This window comes from Nelusetta ayraudi, unplaced genomic scaffold (assembly GCF_046127955.1).
Source record: "Nelusetta ayraudi isolate G7.1 ecotype Tasmania unplaced genomic scaffold, CSIRO-AGI_Nayr_v1 ptg000135l, whole genome shotgun sequence".
Classification (NCBI taxonomy): domain Eukaryota; kingdom Metazoa; phylum Chordata; class Actinopteri; order Tetraodontiformes; family Monacanthidae; genus Nelusetta; species Nelusetta ayraudi.
Genome location: NW_027466185.1, coordinates 3,465,001 through 3,487,155, shown reverse-complemented (window position 1 = coordinate 3,487,155; position 22,155 = coordinate 3,465,001). Strand labels below are relative to the sequence as shown.

The 22,155-nt window shown below is 43.1% G+C and overlaps 2 protein-coding genes across 3 annotated transcripts in view; one reads left to right on the top strand and one right to left on the bottom strand.

Moving 5' to 3' along the window:
• Positions 1-11,951: 11,951 nt before the first annotated feature.
• Positions 11,952-17,905, top strand: cdkn1d (cyclin-dependent kinase inhibitor 1D). The gene is made up of 3 exons (XM_076012029.1): positions 11,952-12,316; positions 15,779-16,257; positions 16,515-17,905. Exons 2-3 carry the CDS (start codon positions 15,783-15,785, stop codon positions 16,571-16,573), a joined length of 534 nt encoding a protein of 177 aa, XP_075868144.1. The 5' UTR covers positions 11,952-12,316; positions 15,779-15,782; the 3' UTR covers positions 16,574-17,905.
• Positions 17,906-19,159: 1,254 nt separating this feature from the next.
• The window catches only part of slc37a3 (solute carrier family 37 member 3), a 10,526-nt gene continuing 7,530 nt past the window's right edge, over positions 19,160-22,155 (bottom strand). For both annotated transcript variants that reach the window (XM_076012027.1, XM_076012028.1), the window contains exons 10-14: positions 22,094-22,155; positions 21,600-21,701; positions 21,295-21,494; positions 21,107-21,172; positions 19,160-20,558 (exon numbers count right to left, since the gene is read on the bottom strand). The exon at positions 22,094-22,155 is cut by the window's right edge and continues 80 nt beyond it. In XM_076012027.1, coding sequence (XP_075868142.1) covers positions 20,466-20,558; positions 21,107-21,172; positions 21,295-21,494; positions 21,600-21,701; positions 22,094-22,155 — 523 coding nt within the window. In that variant the 3' untranslated portion in view covers positions 19,160-20,465. The remainder of the gene's footprint in view (positions 20,559-21,106; positions 21,173-21,294; positions 21,495-21,599; positions 21,702-22,093) is intronic.

The following is a 22,155-nucleotide window of genomic DNA, read 5'->3' as shown; positions in this document are numbered from 1 at the left end:
TAGCGGCGACGGGGGCACAGCCGGGGCACTGCCGGGGCCCCGGGTCGTTCGGTGGGTCAGCGCCGGCAACAGATCGTCAGTGGTGCTTGTTTTTCTATCGCCGCCTGTGGGCCTGGAGCGGCCCGCTGTATGAGGGCGAAAACGATGGGAGCGCTGTGATTTAACGAGCAGGAGGAAAATCATTAAATGCTACTTTTACGCTCGCAGAGTCCTAACGACAGGGTGGGATTAAACGAGCAACTGGTGAAAAGAGCAAAAAAAAAAAAAAAAAAAAAGGCGGATAAACATTTACAGGGAGGGACAGCCGTGGTATCTGACTGTTTTTCTTTCTTTCTTTTTTGGCTGTTTAACTTGTAACCTTTTTAATCATTGAATATTAACCATCCCCTCATTTTAAAGCCATCCAATATATTTCGACAATCAATTGATATAATTTTTTTAATTTTATTTTTGTGTTTAAGCCAGTAAATCAATACACTTTTCCTTGTGTCTGCAAAATCTTGTCATAGGTTTTCTCTTTTTGTATTTTATTTTCCCCCACAATTAACAATAACAACCAAACAAACTTCAATTCAATTCAAAACTTCAAGTTCAGTTTTGTGTCTTGGACTTGTATTTAAATTTATCTCTACGTAAACATGATGTCCCATGACAGCCAGCCATCTGGAGATGATATTATTACTATGAAACAATATAACACAACACAAGCGTATTCAAGTTGCTCGTTAAGACTGTTGCTGACTCCGCCCACCCGTCCCCTAAAACAGGAAAAACTGAGCCAGTGAGTGCGAACAAGTTAACCTCTGCAACATTAACAATAATATATCAACTATCAGCCATGCGGACGACTTGCTGAGCTGTTCAAGTCTTTCATTAAAATTAGCTCAACGTTTGATGATGGGTTAATGGTTAACTGAGCGCGTCAGTCACACTAGCTTTTCGGGGCCACGCTATATTATTAGGCCTTTTTCTAATGTCCAGCCCTTAAGCCTGAAGCCTCGAGCCTTCACTGACTTTTCTGGCATTACTTACTGAGAGTGTGAGTCAGAGTGCAATTTAACATGAACTGGTGGGAAGAGTACAGAAATACTATCAAAGAAAGACGGGGACGCAATATGACAAAATAAATAAATGTCAATATATAAAATAAAGTGAAATAATATATAACATTAAGAAAACTAGAGGACAAGAAAAAAAGGGAAAACACAATAAAACAAGTACAACTGGAAAATAAACTTACATGAGTGCAGGCCGTCGCAGGCCGTCTCTAATGGCAGTTCTACTCATACACCAGTAGATGGCAGTGCAGGAAGACATTCCAAGGCGGGGCTCGGCGCTGACATTTTGTGAGAGACGTCCTGAATGCAGGTGGCGTGTTATATCTTAAAAAGGACATAAGGTGGCGCCAAGAGCATACCTTTTGATTGGAATGCGCTTCCCAGCGCAAAGGGCAAACACGAAGACTTATAACGGTTATAACTACGTTAGATAAGGAGTTTACAGTATCCTCGATTTATTAATTTATTTGTTTGTTTGTTTGTTTTTTCCGAAGACAGCTTGAAGACATAACATTCCTCAGGCTGCAGCAGGTGGATTAAAAGCACCGGATTAAGGCTGCTTGCACAGGCATGACTCTCGGCAGTCCAGCATCCCCCAGATGGGAACCAGTGGGAGCACATGGCCGTGGTGTTGCATCCGTGAGACACATGACTCTCAAGCCCTGAGGCTTTATGAGATAACACAAATATGCATGTGATGCCACTTTAATGGTAGGCTCCCTGTAGGAGGCCTCTTGGAGGAATTCTCAAGAGATAAACGAAGAAAAGAAAAGGGGAAGCAAATTAATGGGGAAATATAACTTGACCCAGGTCAGCAATGTGGACAAATCGCTGTCAGCAGATTTGTTTTTTTGTTATTACCAAAAGATATGCACATGAAACGTACACTTTTCATCTAAAATAGTAAATATAGCGTGACATAAACAATGTTTCAAACAGAGTCTCAGTGAGGTGCAGCTAGCAGGCACATTTACAATTCTGCATACACATGAAAACAATCACGAGCGTTGCATTCGTTAACCTAGTTCCCTTTGCACTGAGACTACTCGCCGCTGTCACCGCAACTACTACTACTACGCTGTGGCCGAAAGTGGGCCCCTGACTGCTTCCTGTCTTGCTCTGTCACACACACACACACACACACACGAAACACACTGACTGCTTTCTCACTGTTACTTGTCTGCGTGGTAACTCTGATTGCAGCAGCGTGAGCGAGTCCCAGTGGTAAATATGCTTCTTACCGAGCATTTACAACATCATTCGGAGGCCACAGGGGGCCTACACTTGGCCTCTCAAGATTCACTGTTCCAGATCATGGCTTTAGAGGAATCTGATCCAAATATGTAGCAGCCCCCCCGACCCCATACCCACTTCAAGAAAAGTAGAAATGTATCATCCAGAAAGGTCATTGACTTCGAAATCAAAAGAAGCACGCAAACATGAAACTCCCCGAGACTCTTGAAGAGTGAATGTCATCATCATCAATTGAAGAAATCGTGTTTGTAATAAGAAAGTTTAATAATAAGTCTGAGCTACACTTTTCCAGAAATCAGAAAGATCGCCTCAATGCAAGTGTGAGACCAGAGCTCAGCAAAGGGAAAGTTCAGCACATGCATGGCTAAAGCAAAAAGTTAAAAATTGGCAAAGTGGAGACAGCATGCGTTTTGGATGACGAGGAAGTTCTCACAATTTGTTATCGTTAAATTTAGATTTTTTTTTTTAAGAGGTGGGAGGGTTGACTTGACATATAATAAAAGCTTGCAATCATGCGTGAGGCAAATTTGAGGAAGCAAGACCAAAAGAGCTGTGAAGCTTTTCCTCTGTGAGTTCTGCGAATGTCATTGCACAACACTCAGCTGTTCAGACCGGGGCGACAATACCAGATTGCAAATAAGAAAACACAGGCCTACACTCCCACCCCAGCATTTAGGCCTTAGGATAAAAATGAAACATGGACAGCTGGGAGAAAGTATCTCAACATTGCTATCCGTTCATTTTATGTTCCTGCTTCCTCCTGCTGTTGCCTGTCCCAGCTGTGTTTAGGCAGGGGTGGAGTTCCACCCTGGATAAGAACCAATATTACCAGGTTAAAAAAAAAACAACTCTCAGGATTATACTATATTTATCTTTTTCTTTTTCTTGCTTCAATTTTCTTGATAACCAAATGGAAAGACAGAGATCACCTTTAGAAAGTGATACTGTGAATGAACCAGCCTCTGTTGAGTCAATTTTTTTTAGCCTAATAAATATAACCTGGATGACAAAGCCAGCGCTGTTGCTCTCTGAATGCAGCACACTATTGGTGTGAATGCACTGACCTTTATGTAAACAGTGCAATCATTCTCAAGGAGGCTGAAGTCTGTTGTGTACCTCAGGCCAGCTGGCCCGGCTACCATTAATACCAAGGGCTCCCAACACATGGGGCTCCCAGTATCAACTCTCCCTGAAACATGGGGCCCAACATTTTTTGCTTTTTTCCTTATGAGTCACTGAACGGCTTCACATCATATGGAGAAAAAAAAAAAAAATTCCAATGACTCCTGGCAATAATGGGGAATTCTAAGCAGTCACAACACTAACCAGAAATAAGAAAAGTCCATTCATTTCATTTTTTGACGTCCCCTTTGAAGAAAGTACGCTAAGACACAAAGTTCTGTGACTCAGCCCTTGGTGATGTCACAAAGGAAAGCAGATTCCTCTCCCAGGGAAACAACAGCCACAAGCAGCCAAGTGTATTTTCCATCCTCCGGGTTTCCTTCTGTTTTGTCCCCTTCCAAATGTGTGGAAGGTCTAGCAAAAGCATTAGCGTCACTGAGCAGTAGGCTAAAACACAGTGTTTTTCTAGGGGGCTGCAAACAGCAGGCTAAATAAAAAAATTTTTGGGAGATATAGAGTGTTATTATTTATTTTTTTGGGGTGGTGGTGTAATTAGTCATGAGTAAAATATGGAGCCTTTAAATGTTTTCCATTATGCACCAAACAGGAGTGAACTCTGGTCAAATGTGATGCTCTAATTTTACTAAATAAATAATATAAACTGTGAGTTGGAGCCCAACAAGCCTGACTCCAACGTGTTTGGCTTACTAAAGACTAATTTGTTTATTTCTGATTGTTTAATATCATAGTTGTTTGATTTGGAGAACACATATTTCACTTTTACTTTTTTAAAAAGTTCTCCACTTTGTTCATTCTATAGTGAAAAAAACAAACCAACCTAAACTCTGATCTGAAAGCTTTACTACAAGTGTCAGATCTGCCAAATGCCAAACAGATGTGGCAGCCCGTGAAAGCAGGTGGGCAAGCAGATTTCCTCCGTGACACTCGCAGGTGTCGAGCAGAGCGGAGTAAACGTCACATTTCCGTTTCTTTCCTTCATACGCTCATTTACTCACATTCCTCCAGCGTCAGGCTGACTTGCCTTACGTGAAAAAAAAAATATGTACAATAAACACAAACACGCACTGCACTTTGTCGCTCCGCCTCACCGGCTCACGGAGCTGTCGAACTCGAGCCCTTGTGCTACGGGGCCAGGGTGGAGGATGGTGGGGGACGTAGAGGGGATGCAAACCAGATGTTGGGCAGATGTTGATAAGGGGTAAAAAACACTTCAACTGAGGCACGGTACCTTTTCACCTCAGCAGAACCAGATGACGGAGGCGATGCTTGTGCACCTATTCGTGGTCGAGGCGGGAACATTTTCACATTCCCTGTGGCTGAGCTGATTTAGACACTAGTAGGGATAGTAAGCAGTAAGAGAGAGAGAGTGTGTGTGTGTGTGTGACTAGCAATTATATATTGTATATATAGTATATGTAGCATATACTATATATACAATATAGTCACTATGATAGTCACTATAATTACTTTATATAGTGACTAGCAACTATTTTGACTCGCAATGTTTTTATCTCAAATTTTGGTCAAAAAATTAAACTTATAAATAAATGAATAAATAAATGAAGAATGAATGAATGAACTTTTCCCCACCCGCCTCCCTCCCTCCCCAGCCAAGCATGTGTTTCACATTTAGGTTATTCAGCCCCACTGCAGTGACTCTCGCATGATATGACACCCAGTCAGTGCCGGAGAAACCTCACCCAGACCAAAACAAGTGCCTCTTTCTCACACACACACACACACGCCCGCGTGTGTGCGCGCGCACACACACTCACACACACAGACCAAGGAGGAAAACAAAGGATCGATTTACAGCCTCCCCACTCTCGGCCCCTCCTCTTCCTCCTCCTCCTCCTTTTCCTCCTGTACATGGCCACAAAAAAGAACCAATAACAACAACAACGACGACAACAATTCACACAGAGAGAACGCAACGCGGAAGTGCTCCGCCGTCCCTTCACAGAGGAGCTGCCAGTGTGTGAGGGAGCCTCGGGTCTGGACGTGACACTGCTGGGACGGCCACCCCCGCTCCGTCAAGCCAGCCCCCCCATCCCTTCTAAAAGTCCGCCCCTGAGGACCCCCAGACCGCCACCAGTCCCACCCCCCACCCCCCAAAGCAAACACGAAAAGTCAGGGTCTCCTTGGGCACCTTTTCAATGTAAACCCATTCACCCTGACATGCTAGCTCTGCCCGTGAACCGGCTGACAAAATCCAGCTGCTGGCTCACTGCCTTGCTCTCCCCGAACCCCCAAACTTCTGCGCAAACCCCGACACTCACACTCACTCCTGCACGCACACACATGAAATCAGAGTAGTCATTTCTCTTCCCCTCCTTCACTACCCCACCTGTGGCCTCCACAGCTGGGTGAACACTCCCAGGGAAACTCCTCCTCCAACGCCAAGAGAGAGAGAGACAGAAAAAGAGAGAGGGACAGAGAGAGAGAGAGGCTTTCTTTTTGGGTCAGCCGCCTTCTTATTCAACATCTCTGTTTATCTCATTACTGCCCCCTGTCTCACTCCCACTCGCCCCCGGGCAAGTTTCCAGTGGATCGTTTCCGTTTGGAGAGACGGACAATCGCTGTGCTGTTGACCCATATTTTTTTTTTTTTGTTTTGTCTCATTAAGTATTGAAACGTTGGCGAAAAGGGAGGCGAGTGGAACGTTTGAATGGCAGCTCCTTCAGTGCCTTTTTTAAACTGCAACAGATTAAAATGTAGTTTAACACTCGACAGCTGTTGATTTCAGTGCATCTTAAAGACCTATCTATTTATATGCATATCTGCATATCTATCCATCAGTCTCTATCTGTCTGTCTGTCTAGACATCCTGGACAAACAAATGGACAAATACATGGTTTAAAGATAAACAGAGGCGAGACTCTCAGTTGAGAGAAGGCCCTCAGCCCCTCTCTCATCAACAGGCCATCTTAACACATGACCCAGCGTCAAATCAGCAGCACTGAACACTGGAAAAAAAAACAAATCCAAACTTTATTTGTATCGCGACTTGCGTTGCATTAGAAATGTAACACAGTTATGTTAAGAGTTTGGCATGATAAAAAAGAAAGAAAGAAAAGAGATCACAGGCTCTCCGCCTGTAATTTGTTGTGGTTGGTGTCAGTAAATCATCATTGACGCAAACAACCTCCTGTCTGTGGTGAGCCATGTGTCTCGGTGCCGCATTTCCTCAAGTGAAGAGCAGGAGGATGTGGAAACCCTCAACCTGCACCTGCGAACCAGCGACTTCCTCTGCTCGGCTCTGTTCACTTCCTGGCGACTTCGGAGAGTCCCTTTAGCTCATTCCATGCAGTGTGTCACTTCAAATCTGCGACCTCTGACCCCTCTGTTATGGCTGACAACAGGTGCATCTGGAGAGGTAAGTAATGGACATTCAAAGACTCCGCACTCCTCATAAAAACAACCGATAAGGCCTCATTATTAACGTGTGGGAGGAATAAAAATTAAAAGAAACTCATGGTGTCACATATGAAGCTAAAACGGAAGTTCCCCTTCACAGCCTCATGTTGAGTTTTACATACAGAGCACATAAATAGCTGTCACATCTCTGCATCTCCTTTCTGCATTGCACTTTGGAACGATTCACTTACAGATTGTTTTAAGAGTATCTTATTTAAACCTCAACCTGAATTCAGTGTTAAAGGCAAAGCCTTTAACTGATGCCTTCACAGGGTAACCTGCCCGCAGATTATAAACAAGGGGATTTAAAAAACCTGGCTACTGTGCTGCAAGATTAATTCAACTTCAAGCACACAGAGAGGACACGAAATGCTAAATGTTTGGCTCAACTACAAACAAACAAAAAGAACAAATTTGCGGCAGGAATGCTAGAAAATAAATTCATGACGCAGTATTGATGATAGGCTGTGAAAAGATTCATCATTTTCCAAATGCTAGTGCCTCATCTGAGAGGACCGAGTGGCAACATTTTTGCAACTGACTGATGCGTTTGTTTAATCCGAAGTCCGAAAACTAAGGGAAGGGTTAAAAACTAAAAAGGTTGTTGTGTCTGCAGTTTTAATATTATTATTATAATATAATTTAAAAATATTTATTTTATGACTTTTATGACATAGGCGTAGAACACATAACCTAAAAGCCTTTAATGTAACATAGCCTTTAACATGCTAAGACCACAACGTGACTTACAGCCAGCAGTTTTAGGATGTGGCTAATGGTGAGTTTGCTAATAGTGTGTACCCTGCCTGTTTGACTTCTAGTCAATTTGAAAAAGGCGCCACTTGACTCCACGTCTTTCTTTATTCCCATTACTAAAATCACAAGATCCACCGGGGCGTTTCCTTAAAAACACACTCCCTGACCTGAGTCACGCTGTGTCACACACTGTGCCGTGTGAATGTTGTTTCGTCATCGCACTTAACGTATGCAAAGGGCACTGACCGTGTAAGATGGGCTAGACAATGGGGCTTAATGACTGCATTTTGTGAACTGTAACATGCAGCAACGGTGGATTAATGGTGTCTGAGATGGATGTGCCGCTTGGTGGGGGTCACGGCAAAACACAAACACAACACTGTAAACAACAAGTAGAGGATTAGGAGTTTCTTGTGGGACAATAAGCTGACTGTATAGAGGTCAGGGAGCTGACAACACAGTAAGAGATCAGACAGTTGGGTCCTCATTGTCCCCTCGGGGAACTCTCAAGTATATTAGTGTGCAAGGCCCACTTGGCACACAGATTAGTGGGGCATTAGGGAACTGGGTCACAGCCCAAATTGTCTATTATTTATGATGAAGGGAAAGACCCAAAATAACTCAGTTATATGGTAATTTCCATGCTCGGTTAGGAAAGGGATACGTTTTTTGTGTGTTTTCTTTTTTTTTGCTCTTTGTTTAGAACATAACAGTCCTCTGTGGCTGCTGCGAACCATAAAGGAGCATTTAGCCGATGCCAACAATCTCGTCTCTGTCTCTTTGGGTTTATAATTAGTGGCACAATTACAGGAGAAACGGCAGCATCCCTCGCCAGCAGCGGCGGCGATGGATCTTGACGGTGAGTGGGAAATTGGGCACAATCATGAAGATGCCGTGCCACGTTGACATCCACTCTGTTTTCTGGATTTTTTGCTAATTTCACCTCAGTGCGCAATTTCCACGGGCATGGCAGACCTCCCAAGAGGAACTCACTGGGCACCACCATTGATTTTGGAAATGGGCAGATAAAAAGGATGAGACGATGTTGTCGCTGAGCGAGCAAGTTCCTAACTGTCCCACTGACACAAAAACAAAATTTACTTTTAACATGTTTTTCCCCCCAAATCGGCTGTTCACTCAAAGGTTGTGTGTAATATTTAGAGACTTTCAAGAAAAAAACAGCCACATCAATGGTTACACTTTCGATTACATTTTCAGTCTCTCTCCCCCTTCTGAGCTTGCCAGTGAGCTACAGTGACCTATGCGCACACCCAAACCTGGATACATTATCCACCTATTCATCATTGTTGGTATATTTGAAGACCGAGTGATCACCCTAATTACGCAACGCGCTGTCAGGCTGCTGGACTTTCCTTAGAAATATGGTGGTGCGAGATGGCAGCTAACTGGGGGCAAGACCCTTGGTCTATGGATATTCTTATATATATGAGAACTGTTCTATGGATAGGAAAACCAAATTACTTTTATTGTACTGCCTGCATACACTTTTACTAATGTATTCCTGGGCAGTATGTTAGGTTTTACCAATCAGAAATTCATAAATCAAGTCAAATATTACACATTGGAACTTAAAGTTTCTTGTAATTACTGTAGTTTATTTGTGTGCTCTTTTTAGTGCTGCAACAGTATAGTTCCCCAATTTGGGATCAATAAAGTACATCTATTCTATTATATTCTATTATATTCATATGTATGCACATAGGCTTTTGAACGAGAGCCTTCAAGTTTAAAGGCATTTCAAGTTGGAAGTCTCACTGGCAGATTAATCAGTGACAGATTTGGGCAATGTTTGGCTGTGAGTCATTTTACAATCAACATCTACTGTATGAAAAAAATAGGCCGTCATCGTTTCGCCACCTACAAAAATATTCACCAAAGTGCGTCACGTTACACGGATGCATGAAGGATTGCTTCAGGCTGCCAGTCAAAGTCACTTCAAACTGAAGGTGATGTCATTAGCACTTTGAACTGACACAAACAGTGACTGCTCCGTGGCTGCTGCTGCTGCAGCAGCAATGCAAGGGCTGCATCTCATAAACACAGGTGAACTGTGTTTGCACCATTGACATTCAGTGCGTTCACATGCAGAGCTTAATTGGAGTAAGCAATAATTTGGTTTTCTCGTCCAATCGGAGTTCTCACCTTGTCCCCGTATCCATGCAGCTGAGAAATTTGAATCATTGACAGGAACGTGTCCTCCTCCCAACACTAGGGGGTGGAGTGAGTCATTTCAGCTGGTCAGCTGCTTTCCGTTGACATATTACATCATTACGATATGTACGATAGTACATAATGTACGTGTTACTTGCTTAGCAGATAAGGTGTACCCTATTTCTCGTACTCATGGTGATTTTAAAAGGCAGACAAGAACGTTGTCTGCTGTTGGAGGGCTACAACAACACAATGTCTTCGATGCTACGCTTTGTGCCATCGCTACTGACCCGAAACTCTCGTTCTTGTTGGATGCGGGTTCGGAGCACAGACTGGTGGGAGAGGGTCGTATTGAAGGAGACACGGAATGGAAAGACAATTTCCGAATGACGCGCAGATCATTCGACAAACTTTGTGGACTGATGAAAGATGTTTTAAGGCCCAAGGAGTGGAGTGTTAGAACGCCTATTCCCCTCCAGATGAGAACCACCATTGTTTAGTACATACTGGCTAGCTTTGCAGAATACCGCGTCGTTGCAAACCCGTTTGGAATGCACAAATCCACAGTTAAAAAGTTTGTGTACAGGTCTTGCAAAGGAACGGTGTCTTCAGTTATACACACGCTCATTAATGTGCCGACCGTGGAGGAAGCTCGTGCCGCTGCACGCCGGTTCCAGCAGAAAAACAGGGAATTTACCAAAATAAAAACAAATCAGAAAAACATCTTTTTGGTGTGCTTTTATTCACAAAGTCAAAAATTTAACTTACAAAAAATGGGAACAAAAAGGTAGAAATACAAATACGAACGAATACGTATTTGTTCAGGGGTGCACAAAGCCGGAGCCCTGCATTTGCTGCGCTACCTTTTTAAAAAGGTCTCCGTTGCGTGTTTTCCATCCATCCATGTATTTTAATATGTCCATCTCTTTTAGAAGAGAAAGCATCAGCCCGGTCTCATCCTCTCTCCAAAAGTGAACATTCATATTCGCGTTTGCCATGTTGTTTCTCCGAGTTTTCGCGCCGTCTGTTTTGTTAGACGATGTAGTTCTGCGGTCATGAGTCGTGAGAAGGAGGCGTGACGCGTGCGCACACGCATTGTCCAGTTAATAGTCCGACTAAGGCATGTACATGGCAGAGAAAAATGCAATGTAACATCGACATAAAGGAGCACCGACGTGTCATTGACAATGCTATTGAATTTCAGAACAGCTGAGAGAGAAACGTGTCATAGTATGAATTTGGAAATTACAGATCAAGTAAAAGTGACGTCAGAGGCAAAATGGCTATTTAGCCCATTTTGAAACAAATGAGGTGTGCTTTTTTTTTTAAGAACACATATAAAGAGCAACAAGTAAACTGCTCAAATTGAAACATTGACTACTGTTTTATATCAGTGACTCAACTTTAAATTGCTATTGGAAAAGAAATAAGCATGTACTAGGTAAATAGGAAATAATAGGAATATAATATGAAAGATGTGAGTTTCATTCAGTAGGGGTGGGGAGATTAATTCAACAGTTCAAATGCCATAATTTTCTTTTTACACCGTTTGTAACGCAGCGGCTTCATCTTTGCTTCCTCCTTGCGGAAAAAAAAACCTCCCTTTCCATTCTGTGCGCTGACAACATTTCCATATGCTTTTTTTTTGTTGTTGTTGCTTCAAACGTCCAGCATTAAGCGGTCATTAAAAAGGCGCTTTTACTGTTCACACTGAGGTCCAGTCACGTTGCAGCTCAACGTGACTTGGGGCCCTGTGGGCTTGGTTCCAAACAAAACGTGATGCAAGCGCAACACGAGAATGTGTGTCACATTTTGCCGGTGAAGCGGGTAAATGGCCGCCAAGTTATTTGACCTACTTCTGAGCGCTGAGAAAGGGGAAATGAAGCACAGGGGCGCCAGCACACTTTGAGCCGCAGCACATTGGGCCAAAATTGCACAAGTTTACTGCCACGATAAACGGGCGAGGAGGAAAGATGAATTTATTTATTATTTTAAAAAAACCAAACTGTTTTAGCACTTGTTGACACACAAGGGCGCGATGTGTGTGGGGTGAGAGTGCGCGCGATGTATTAACGTGTTGTATCGATTTAATTATTCCGCCTGACCTGACGGCTCGCAAGGTCCATTTGCAAACGCAACGCAATTCGGACGTATGCGTCGTGTTCGTACCCAAAAACGCAACGCGAAGTGTAGCGTTGTAGTAATAACCGACAGCAACCGCTTTGATGACCACGTGACCCGCTGGGAGGGAGTGCAACGCCCTCCCCGTCTTTACAAACAACTCGGGCAGATAAAGTGGGCCGACCCTCCCTGTGGGCAGTAGCCACAAAAACACCTCTCAATGTGACACTGTTTTGTTTCGACGGCCCTGTCACCAGCAACCAGTTCAGCTCCTCCAGGATTTGGTTATATCTATAGATTTCTTTTGGACCAATTTGTGTAGCGTCGCAGGACATTCGCGAACATTAACGCTAATCGCGACGCTTGAAAAACCCTTCGAGACAGCAACGCGGATGGTAAGATCGACATTTTATTTTATTTTATTTTATTTTTTATCTTTTAACATATGTCACTTTGCATTGAAGTTGTTATTAGTGTTTTTAAGCGTAATTTCTTCTACCGTTGCGTGTTGTGTTCTAGGCTGACCTGTCTGTAACGGTCAAAAGTGTTTCTCTCTCACAGCCGTCACTCTACACGTAAAGTGCGTCACATATTCGCGAGGAAATACGAAAAAAGAGAAGTTTTTTTGTTATCGTTTTCTTGCAAACGCAAATGAGAGTAAGTTGAATGTGTGCCAAGACAAGTTGCGGGCTTTTTGTGTGCCGCATCTCATTGACCTACATCCGCGCAGAATCTGGACTGCGTCACAAACTTTCCTGCTCCGCTGTACGACATCCAGTAACTTATACGGTCGCTCTAAAACGCCCTGGCATCACCTTATCAAAAAGTTTAGCTTTGAAGATTGATACGGTTGTTTTTTTTTTTTTAATTTTTCACCAAACGTATGTCGGTAATTTGGACGCTTTAGGGTGGCATGGACAGTGGGTCTCGATGTGTTTTTCTTGTCCTGGGAGATGCGGGGCACCCCAACCAGAGTGGAAACCCGATCTGTACACCGCGCCCACTTTTTCGACACAAACAACTCATTCGGGCTGAGTTGCTGCTCGCACTGGGGCGCGTTGATTTTGTGCACTCATTTCAGTTAATTTTATTTTAGCTCCATTCTAATGAGTGTGCAGCCCCCTGAGACCGCTATTATGTGCGCCGTGAACGGTGTCGTTAACGCACTTCAACGCGTGTAGCCTTTTTGAACGCTCAGCTCGAAAAATGCATCTACGTGTGTTGACAGGCGCCGTAAAAATAATGTTATCTGAGATTTCATCTTGCTGTGGCTTTCTCTACGAGCGTGTCTACCAATTGCACAACTTTGCCTATTCCCCTCCAAAGTGTTATTTTGGATTCCAGAATGTTTGGGCTGTAGCGTTGATGTGTGTGTGTGTGTGTGTGTGTGTGTGTGTGTGTGTGTGTGTGTGTGTGTGGTTAATTTAGTTAAGTTTTTAGTAGTTTCCTGAAGTCACGCGAGGGATATAAAGGTCTTAAAACAACTGTACAATTTGTAAAATTCAATTTGTGTGGTGCACACACTGCTAATTTTTTTTGTTGTTTTGATGTTGAGGGCATTTGCTGTGTGATTACTATTAACGTTTCAAACCATTGAAAAGTCTAAGAAAATTCCCAACATTTTAAACCCTATAAAACTGTAGAAAGACTATAAAGGAGTGCAGACATGTTACTGCTCAGGACTGGTTGCTACCTGTCCCAGAAACCATGTTTTTTTTCCATGGGTTATAGCACTGATCAGAAGTGGCGGGAAGTACCGAAGTACAATTACGTAGTTACTGTACTTACAGAGGTGTTTCAGGTATCTGGAATTTACGAAAGTATTTGTTTTACTCTAGTTTTTTATTTTTTATTTTATCTTTGTCCTTACATTTATACACACATATTTCTACCTTTGACCCCTTCAGTAAGTTGAATGTGTGCCAAGACAAGTTGCGGGCTTTTTCTGTGCTGCATCTCATTGACCTACATCCGCGCAGAATCTTGACTCCGTCACAAACTTTCCTGCTCCGGACTCGATTCGCTTTACGACATCCAGTAACTTATTATACGGTCGCTCTAAAACGCCCTGGCATCACCTTATCAAAAAGTTTAGTTTTGAAGATTGATACCATTGTTTTTTTTTTGTTTTTTTTTGTTTTTTTCCCACCAAACGTATGTCGGTAATTTGGACGCTTTAGGGTGACATGGACAGTGGGTCTCGATGTGTTTTTCTTGTCCTGGGAGATGCGGGGCACCCCAACCAGAGTGGAAACCCGATCTGTACACCGCGCCCACTTTTTCGACACAAACAACTCATTCGGGCTGAGTTGCTGCTCGCACTGGGGCGCGTTGATTTTGTGCACTCATTTCATTTATTTTATTTTAGCTCCATTCTAATGAGTGTGCAGCCCCCTGAGACCGCTATTTTGTGCGCCGTGAACGGTGTCGTTAGCGCACTTCAACATGTGTAGAGGTTTCATCTTGCTGTGGCTCTACGTGTGTGTCTACCAATTGCACAACCTTGCCTATTCCCCTCCAAAGTATCATTATTATTATTTTGGATTCCAGAATGTTTGGTTGTGGTTTGTGTGTGGTTATTTTAGTTAGGTTTTTAGTAGTTTAGTTTATGTTGTTGCTTGAAGTGGAGCTACTATGTGCAGTTTAACAAAACTGGATCATATTTAGAGGGAGATGACTTTAGAGTCCCTCGGCTTATATTGTTTGATTAATTGAAGAAAAAAAAAACCTTCACACTTTTTACTTTGAGTACATTTCAGAAACTGTACTTTCTTACTTTTAGTTGAGTAAAGGAGTTGAATCAGTACTTTTACTTTTACCACAGTATTTATTTTACACAAGTATATACTTTTCCTTAAGTACAGAATGCAAATCATTTTCCCATCTCTGCAGAATGGTGTAGCTGAGTCAGAAGAGTGAGTTTGTCCTTTTAGCAGTTTTGTCTGTGTACACAATAATAAAAACTCTCACCGCACATTGGGAAAGGTCACATTGTGATAAGATAAACCTTAAAAAAAGGGCGTACCATTATCAGCTGCCAGTGTAGGATTAACAGCCAGAGTACCACAGCGCTGCCCTCATTAAACATGCAGCCTATGGCAGCAGTGGTGTGTCCATTGGAACCACTGGAACCACTGGGCTGCCGGTCTTGCGACCTCCTGCTGCTCTCTCCAGATGACTTGTGACACCGGAACAGGTGAACGATCTGGTTCACGTTGACGGGGGGTAGGCTGAGATTTATTTGGTGCAGATTTGGTTACCTGTTGCTGCAGTAATTACTCTGCAGCAGGCGAGGGCCACACCTGTGTTTGATCACATAAAACGCAAAAAGGTGCCCGTGAGGGCGCGCACTGTGCATGTAGGGAAAATCAGCCGCTTAATAGCCTGTACGTTTACATGCAACCCGCACCTTTTGAAAATTCACATCGTACCTCATTGAAGCTCTGCAGGCCAACAGAGCTCCACTCCTGCCCGGCACCCTCCCTCTAACGCATAGGTGTGAAACTCTGACCCGCGGGCCACATTTGGCCTGCAGTGTAATTATATTTGGCCCGCGAGGCAATACAAAATCACTGCTGGAGCTGGCCTGCAGGTATTATACAGCACATGTAGCGCTAATACTACAAATCCCAGAATGCTCCGCTGGTATTTTGGCGCGTCAATCAGGACAGGACGTACGTTGAAGGATATTATTACTTAATTGGTTTATTGTTGTTATTTTATTTTTAGATTTATTATTTGCCTGTGGAAAAATGTTACTTTTGAAATTTAAATCAGAAGGCTGCAAACAAAAAAAAAGCATATGATTGAGTTTGACACCGCTGGTCTAACGCTTTTATGTGTTTTGCACGTGACAGGAAAATGGCCACGGTCTCTCCATCGACATCACGATCAACCATGGCGTCTGACTCCGAGGTCTCACTCTTGGGGGGCATCGAGGCCCTGAAGCTGAAGGTGGGTCCTGTGAGGAGGAACCTCTTTGGGCCCGTGGACCACAAGCAGCTGCAGAGGGACTTCGACCGGCTGCTGGCGGTGGGCGTGGAGGCGGCCAACAAGCGCTGGAACTTCGACTTCCGAAATGAGAAGCCTGGCGTGGGCTCCGGCGTGGAGTGGGAGGAGGTGCGGTGCCATGACGTGCCGGCGTTTTACCGCAACTGCATGGTCAAGGCGCCGCCGCGGCCGTCCCGCAACAAAAGGCGATTGTCCTCCTCGTCGGACGAGGGCTCCCCAGCGTCCACCAGCTCGTCCGGGTCCGGCGAGGAGTACTTGGAGGTGACCACAAGGGGGTGCTACCGACTCAAAAAGCAAGGAAAACGCGGACAGCCTGCAATCACAGGTTAGTGTGGACATTTTTTTTTTTTTTTTTAATCAGATTAGATGAGTCTGTGCATATCACACTCACTCACTCACTAGTAATTACAGCTGCAGAGCCAAAGTCACTCGTCCGAAACATAAAACTACTTGAGGGATTATTGCTTTTATGGAGTGGCCGAATCATAAAACAATAGGTTTTGTCTCATAAGAAAAGGAAAGCAGAATGCCTTGTGATTTTTTTGTTTGTCTCTGACTTTGCATTATCCCCCTTCCTCCTAGATTACTTCAAGGTGAAGAGACAGAAGCTTCTGAATCACAAAACGCCTTCCCGAGTGTAGAGACACTCACCCAGACCCAGCGGAGGGATGACTGAATGCCTCTGCTCTTCACCTCACATGGACCTGAACCTTATCACTTGTAAATATATATACATATATATATATATATACATATATGTAGCATTTTGTAAGGGACTGATGTCAACCTCATTTGACGTGGTCTTTAAAAACCTCCTTTGACACCCCTCGCCTTTAATTCTACAGCACAAGGAAGCTACCAATTTACACTCATATCAAGTCCAGAACGGTTATTATTAATATTTACAACAAGCCTGTAAATATTCAATGTACTGTTGTTTTTTTTGTTTTTTTTATCTTAAACGTTTACTATACTGTGAAATGATCTTGAATGCACTCTAAATACCGGAAAGCGGGCTCTCGGTTTGAGATGTTCACTTGTCTTCTGAACAGGCCTTTAGATTGGGGCTCACCTCGACCCTCAATCTTTTGTCTCCCTCTCGCTAAAAGCCAAGAGGAGGTTTTGATTAGATGTGTTACTATTCCTGGCCTCATGTCACACTCAGCCCATAGCCTAACCTTGCTACTCACCGAGTGAGTCGACCTCTGCGGGGCGGGGAGGGGAGGGGGTCAAAACCTCTCTCGGGGGCGCCAAATTTGGCAGGGAGAATGTGATTAGCTCTGGGTTAAAGGTCAACGGTGGAGTCGTGCTAATATTTCAGATGTGACTCTTTATTTATTAAGAGCTCGATTTATCATTGAAAAATTAAAAAGTATCTAAAAAAAAAAAAAAAGAAAAAAAGAAAAACTAGCAGAGCGTTAAAGGGAGGTAAGCTAAGGTGTTCACGGAAACCTGACATTTCCAAGTGCTCATTTACACTCCACCGTTGCAACTTCTGAAAATCATCCGTACACTTTTTCATGACTACAGTACAACCGGACAACTATATAACCTTTTTTTGTGTTCTTTCCATAATTGGGTTGTAAACATGTGTATTTGTGAAATAGTACAAAAACACCATATTTAGCTACGCGTTGTTTCGCCTTCTGCTTCTGATGATGTAGCATTTTTTTCCCCTTGACATTTTGCAGTTTCCTTTATAGAGTGCCTCTTTTCTCCACCAAGGGAATACGGCATTTAATCGCAGCGCTGTCAAGTGCTTTCATGTTCTTTTTTTTCTTCTTTTTTTTAAGAGCTGAAATGTCCTGCAGCTTTGCATTTTGTTTGTTTTTACCCTTACAGGCCTGTGTCTGCGTGCGTGACGGGGTGTTGAGCTCTTTGTTGTTGTTGTTTTTTTTTGTAAATTGTTTAAAAGTTTTTGCAGCTGAACCAAAGAAGAAATTGTGCCAATAAACATTTACAGTTCTAAGAGATCAGCGCTGGACCCGAAAAGGTCCCAAACATTCAAATTCCGTAGTTTTAAACGTACAACATCTGAGTAACTGACAGTTCAGGCGACTTCAGTGGCCTCGTCCCAAGTCGCGTAGGGATAAAAAATAAAAAATAAAAAAGCCATCATTTATCTACCTCACTTAGTGATTTAGTCAAACTAAACAAGGTTAAAAACGAAAGCCGACGTGTCGACACTTTTGTTGTGGTGAAGACTGCCAAGGTTCAGCGCTGAGTGAGAGAGTTTCACACCAGGTAAAAGAGAGAGCTGTGGGCGGGGGAGGGGTAGGGAACCAGGAGGGTCTCGAGAGGGATGAAGGCCGTTTGTGTTTTCTCCCCCAGGGATAAACAGTGCATTGCAGTATGAGTGGGGGTGGTGGGGGGTGAGACTCTTTCCGGATCAAGGGGTGCCTGTTTCCAGGCGATTCTTAGACGCGCTTTGGTCGGAATCCACGTTTCACAAAAGGGCCTCAGTGTCGCGCTCACAAACCCAACGCCTCCGTCTGTGCGAGAAACAAACTTCATAATCGCATAGTCGTCCCACGGCTCAACAAGGCAGTCTTTATAATTCCAGCAGACACGGCCGTCGTTCAAAATCTGTCAAAAGTGTGTGTGTGTGTGTGTGTGTTAGACAGTGTTTTGGAGCACCTATCCTCACAGCGCTTTCAAACGGAAATGTAAAAGTCTATTAACTTATTTGTATTGTCGGGGAGCTAATTTTAAATTCCCCTCTTTTGGCTCTAGCTAACCGGTTGTGTTATCTCTGATACTATATCTTTGCACTACTTTAAACATTGTTGACAAGATAACTATTTTTTAAGAAGTTCATCTTAAAAAGAAAACAAATACTCATGGAGAAAACTGGGGTAGAAATCAGAACTCTCCTGACATTTTTATATATAAACGTAAAGAATAAACAATTTTATTTTGTCAGAAAAAAACGCTTTCATCATATTTCATCATAATGGCTTACTTTAAAATTTAGTGGGGAAAACTGAAATGGTAAATGTCAGGATTGTTGTTTTCTGCCTCGCTGTGTCCAAGCTTTTTGGGATGCTCCTGTTGCAGCTATAAAGTGTTTCTTTCTGTTGTTGAAATGTATAAGCATGATGTTCTATCTTTATATATTTCATTTGTCATCAACTGTTTTGTTTAAATACGTTTTTTGATTATTTGTATAGAAAATATATTTCTGGGTTATTGGTGGAATGTTGCCTTTCATATCAGTGATTATGTAGTGCGCTTTTGAACAATAAATGTGAGAATTTTACTGAAAAAAAAAAAGGCTGGTCTGAAGTTTGTCTTCCAAACTTGTGCGGGGAGTTGCAACAGCTCCCCCTTGTGGTACAATGTGTGATTTTTTTTCGTTATGTAAGAAATGTCATTATAATAACAAAGAATATTAAATATACATTAATGAGGATGTACGAAGGATTTTTAAGCAGTTTCTCACAATGGTTACATTTTTAAATTTTTTCTCTCCAAAATTTGCATTTATTTCAAAAGAAAAATTGCATTCACATTTCTTAAAACTTGAGATGTCCACAAAAAAAAAACAATTAAATAATAGAACAAAGCAGACGGTGTTGTACATTCCATATACATTTAAATTTACATCTGTTCTCATGAAGGTGCACTGCTTTAAATGTGGCATAAGAAGTGTAAACATATATGTGCCTACATACACAGGAGTTAAAGAGTTTTAATTGGCCACAGGACCAAAGCACAAACTGATTTCACCATTTGGGAACTGACCAAAAGTCACTTCATATTGATAGTCTTGTCCAAAGGCCACCTTATTGGCTGTCAGATAAGTGTTGATTTTTTTACCGACTTTATAAAACAACTTACAAGAGAAAAGCATGTCGTCACTAGTGTGAAAAATCTGCTGCAGGCAAGCAAAAAAACTAACTTTTTTTTAAAAGAACAGAGTCAGTTTACACGCAAGTTATTATTATTATTATTAGACAGCAGTCCTTCCCTCTTTGTCTGTCAGTGTGTTAAGAGTCTTAGTTGTGCAATAATTAAATCTGAGTCGCAAACAATGTCAAGTCACAAGCTGGTGAAAAAAACAAGAAAACACAGTAGTTGAAAATGAAAAATAAAAGTGTTTGTGATGTAAACTTCTTAAAAATGAAGCCAAGATCCAAGTGGTTTGCTAACAAGTGTCGTGAAATCTCATCCTCTCATCTAAAAACTGAACATATTGAACATATTTACAGAAGCAGACATTCCATTTGTTTAAAATATATTACAGCTATTCACATCATCAGGATGATCCTTTAAGTTAAGAAGTGACTAAAAGGCTTTTAAACCCCAGAAATATTTACAGTTAAGATTCTGTGATGGCTTCACAAGCTGCCCGGGTCCCTTTAAAAGCTCCTCTTATGCTCCAATCAGGCACTTTACCTTAAAGTTGCCACGTTGCATTTTCTTTTCTTTTTTTTAGCTCTCCGCGAGCAAATAAGACTGTTGTATTTTAAAAAGGCCGACTAACGCAGCCCACTGGACTCATCTCTGCGGGGGTGTGGGGGGGAAATGCCCTCACAGCTGGTGGCGCAGGGCTTGTCTCTCGTGCCACATGACACGCAGCTCTTTCACCAGCAGCGGGACGATGAAGAAGATGCTGCCCGCCGTCTGCAAGAGAGAAACAACTAACAACTGAGAACAACTGCAAGAGCGGACAAGACAGATGATTATATTATAGTCAATTATAATACAATGAGTGTGTATAATACAAGGGATAATTTATTTATACAGTTAAAGCAGCAAATGCAGTGCAAAGAGTGAATTAAAAAGAAATAAAATATATTTTATATTATATTATATATATATATTATTTATCAATAAGTGCTTAATTGAACCTGTCTTGAAATGTTGTTGTTTAGAAGTGTTTTTTTTTTTTTTTTTACTGATACTAGCTGATACTGTTACTGGCTCAGATGCAAAGAAGCTACCAAGTTGCATCCATGGAATATTGATAGGTTGTCATAGGCCTACATGTTAAGGTAATTTAGATTTTGAGGTACTGAGAAGCATTCAGGAGGATCGCACACCGATTATAACTCACGCTAATCCATTGCTGCTTGCTAGGAACACATCAGCTAGCTGGCAGATACTTATAGCGCTGGCACGCTGTCTTTACAAAGTGGCTGCAGACGAAAACAAAAATGTGGCCGTCGTACCATGACGATGAAGAAGTAGAAGACGCACATCCATCCCAGCTTGGCCTCAATCAGAGACACCAGGTACTGGCAAAAGGGGTCAGAATGAGAAACTGTTTTATCAGCACAACATTTACTAGCATGAACGCCCCAAAAAAGGTTTTCTTCAGTGTCCCCCCCACCCCCACCCCCCAGTGTTTCAGCTTTACCTGTCCGCCGGCGGCCCCGATGCTCCCAGTTCCGTCCACTATGCCGGTGACGGTGGCCAGAGCCTCCTGGCTGCCCCTGAGCGCCTCCTGCCTGCCCAGGTCGGCCGAGATGGCCGAGCTGATCATGGAGGAGGGCCCGCCGATGAAGAAGCCGGTGGCGGCCAGCAGGGCGGCGTTTACGGCCTGGTCGTTGGGGGAGCCTGGGGGCAGTGGTGGGTGGGGGGGGCAGAGACAGGGGGGTCCTTGAGAAATATCTTGAGCAATAAATCAATCAACAAATAATTACCGATTGAGTTAATACTCACGGCTGTACCCCACCAGGGCTCCCATCGCCAGCACCAGACTGGCGGTGACCGCCGGGGCTCTTTTTCCCATGCAGTCAGACACCAGACCCAACACCGTCCCTCCTGAAGGGGGGAAAAAATGACGATGAGTGAACTCGCAGAGAGCTGGCGGCTGCAAGTGTGTTTTCTGATGCTGGAAACCGTGGTTTAACCGTGGTTTAACGCTCAATAGAAAAGCATCTGTCGCCTCAACCAGTCCTGTTCTCATTACTTTGAGAGAGTTCAATAACTGAGAACTTCTAAGAAAGGGTTAGGGTTAGTCTGAGTTTTACAGTTTTTGGTCCGGTCCTCGACTTCAAGAAAGAAAAAAATTCAACACAACTTGGTTATTTGAAAGTCATCTATCGGCACCAGCTCAGGTGAAGTCCAGCCATGCTGTGGAGGAGAAGCCAACTCATGTAAACCCACACTCGCAGTCTTAGTGTCGTTGATTCGGACTCCGGCTTCCGACTCACCGACGATCCCTCCGACGTCGTACCACACGGACAGGCGGTCGGCCTCGGCCTCTTTCCAGCCG

Coding starts and splice junctions, on each gene's coding strand:
- cdkn1d (XM_076012029.1), top strand. CDS start 15,783: ATGGCCACGGTCTCTCCATCGACATCACGATCAACCATGGCGTCTGAC. Junction 16,258..16,514: donor CGGACAGCCTGCAATCACAG/GTTAGTGTGGAC, acceptor CCTTCCTCCTAG/ATTACTTCAAGGTGAAGAGA.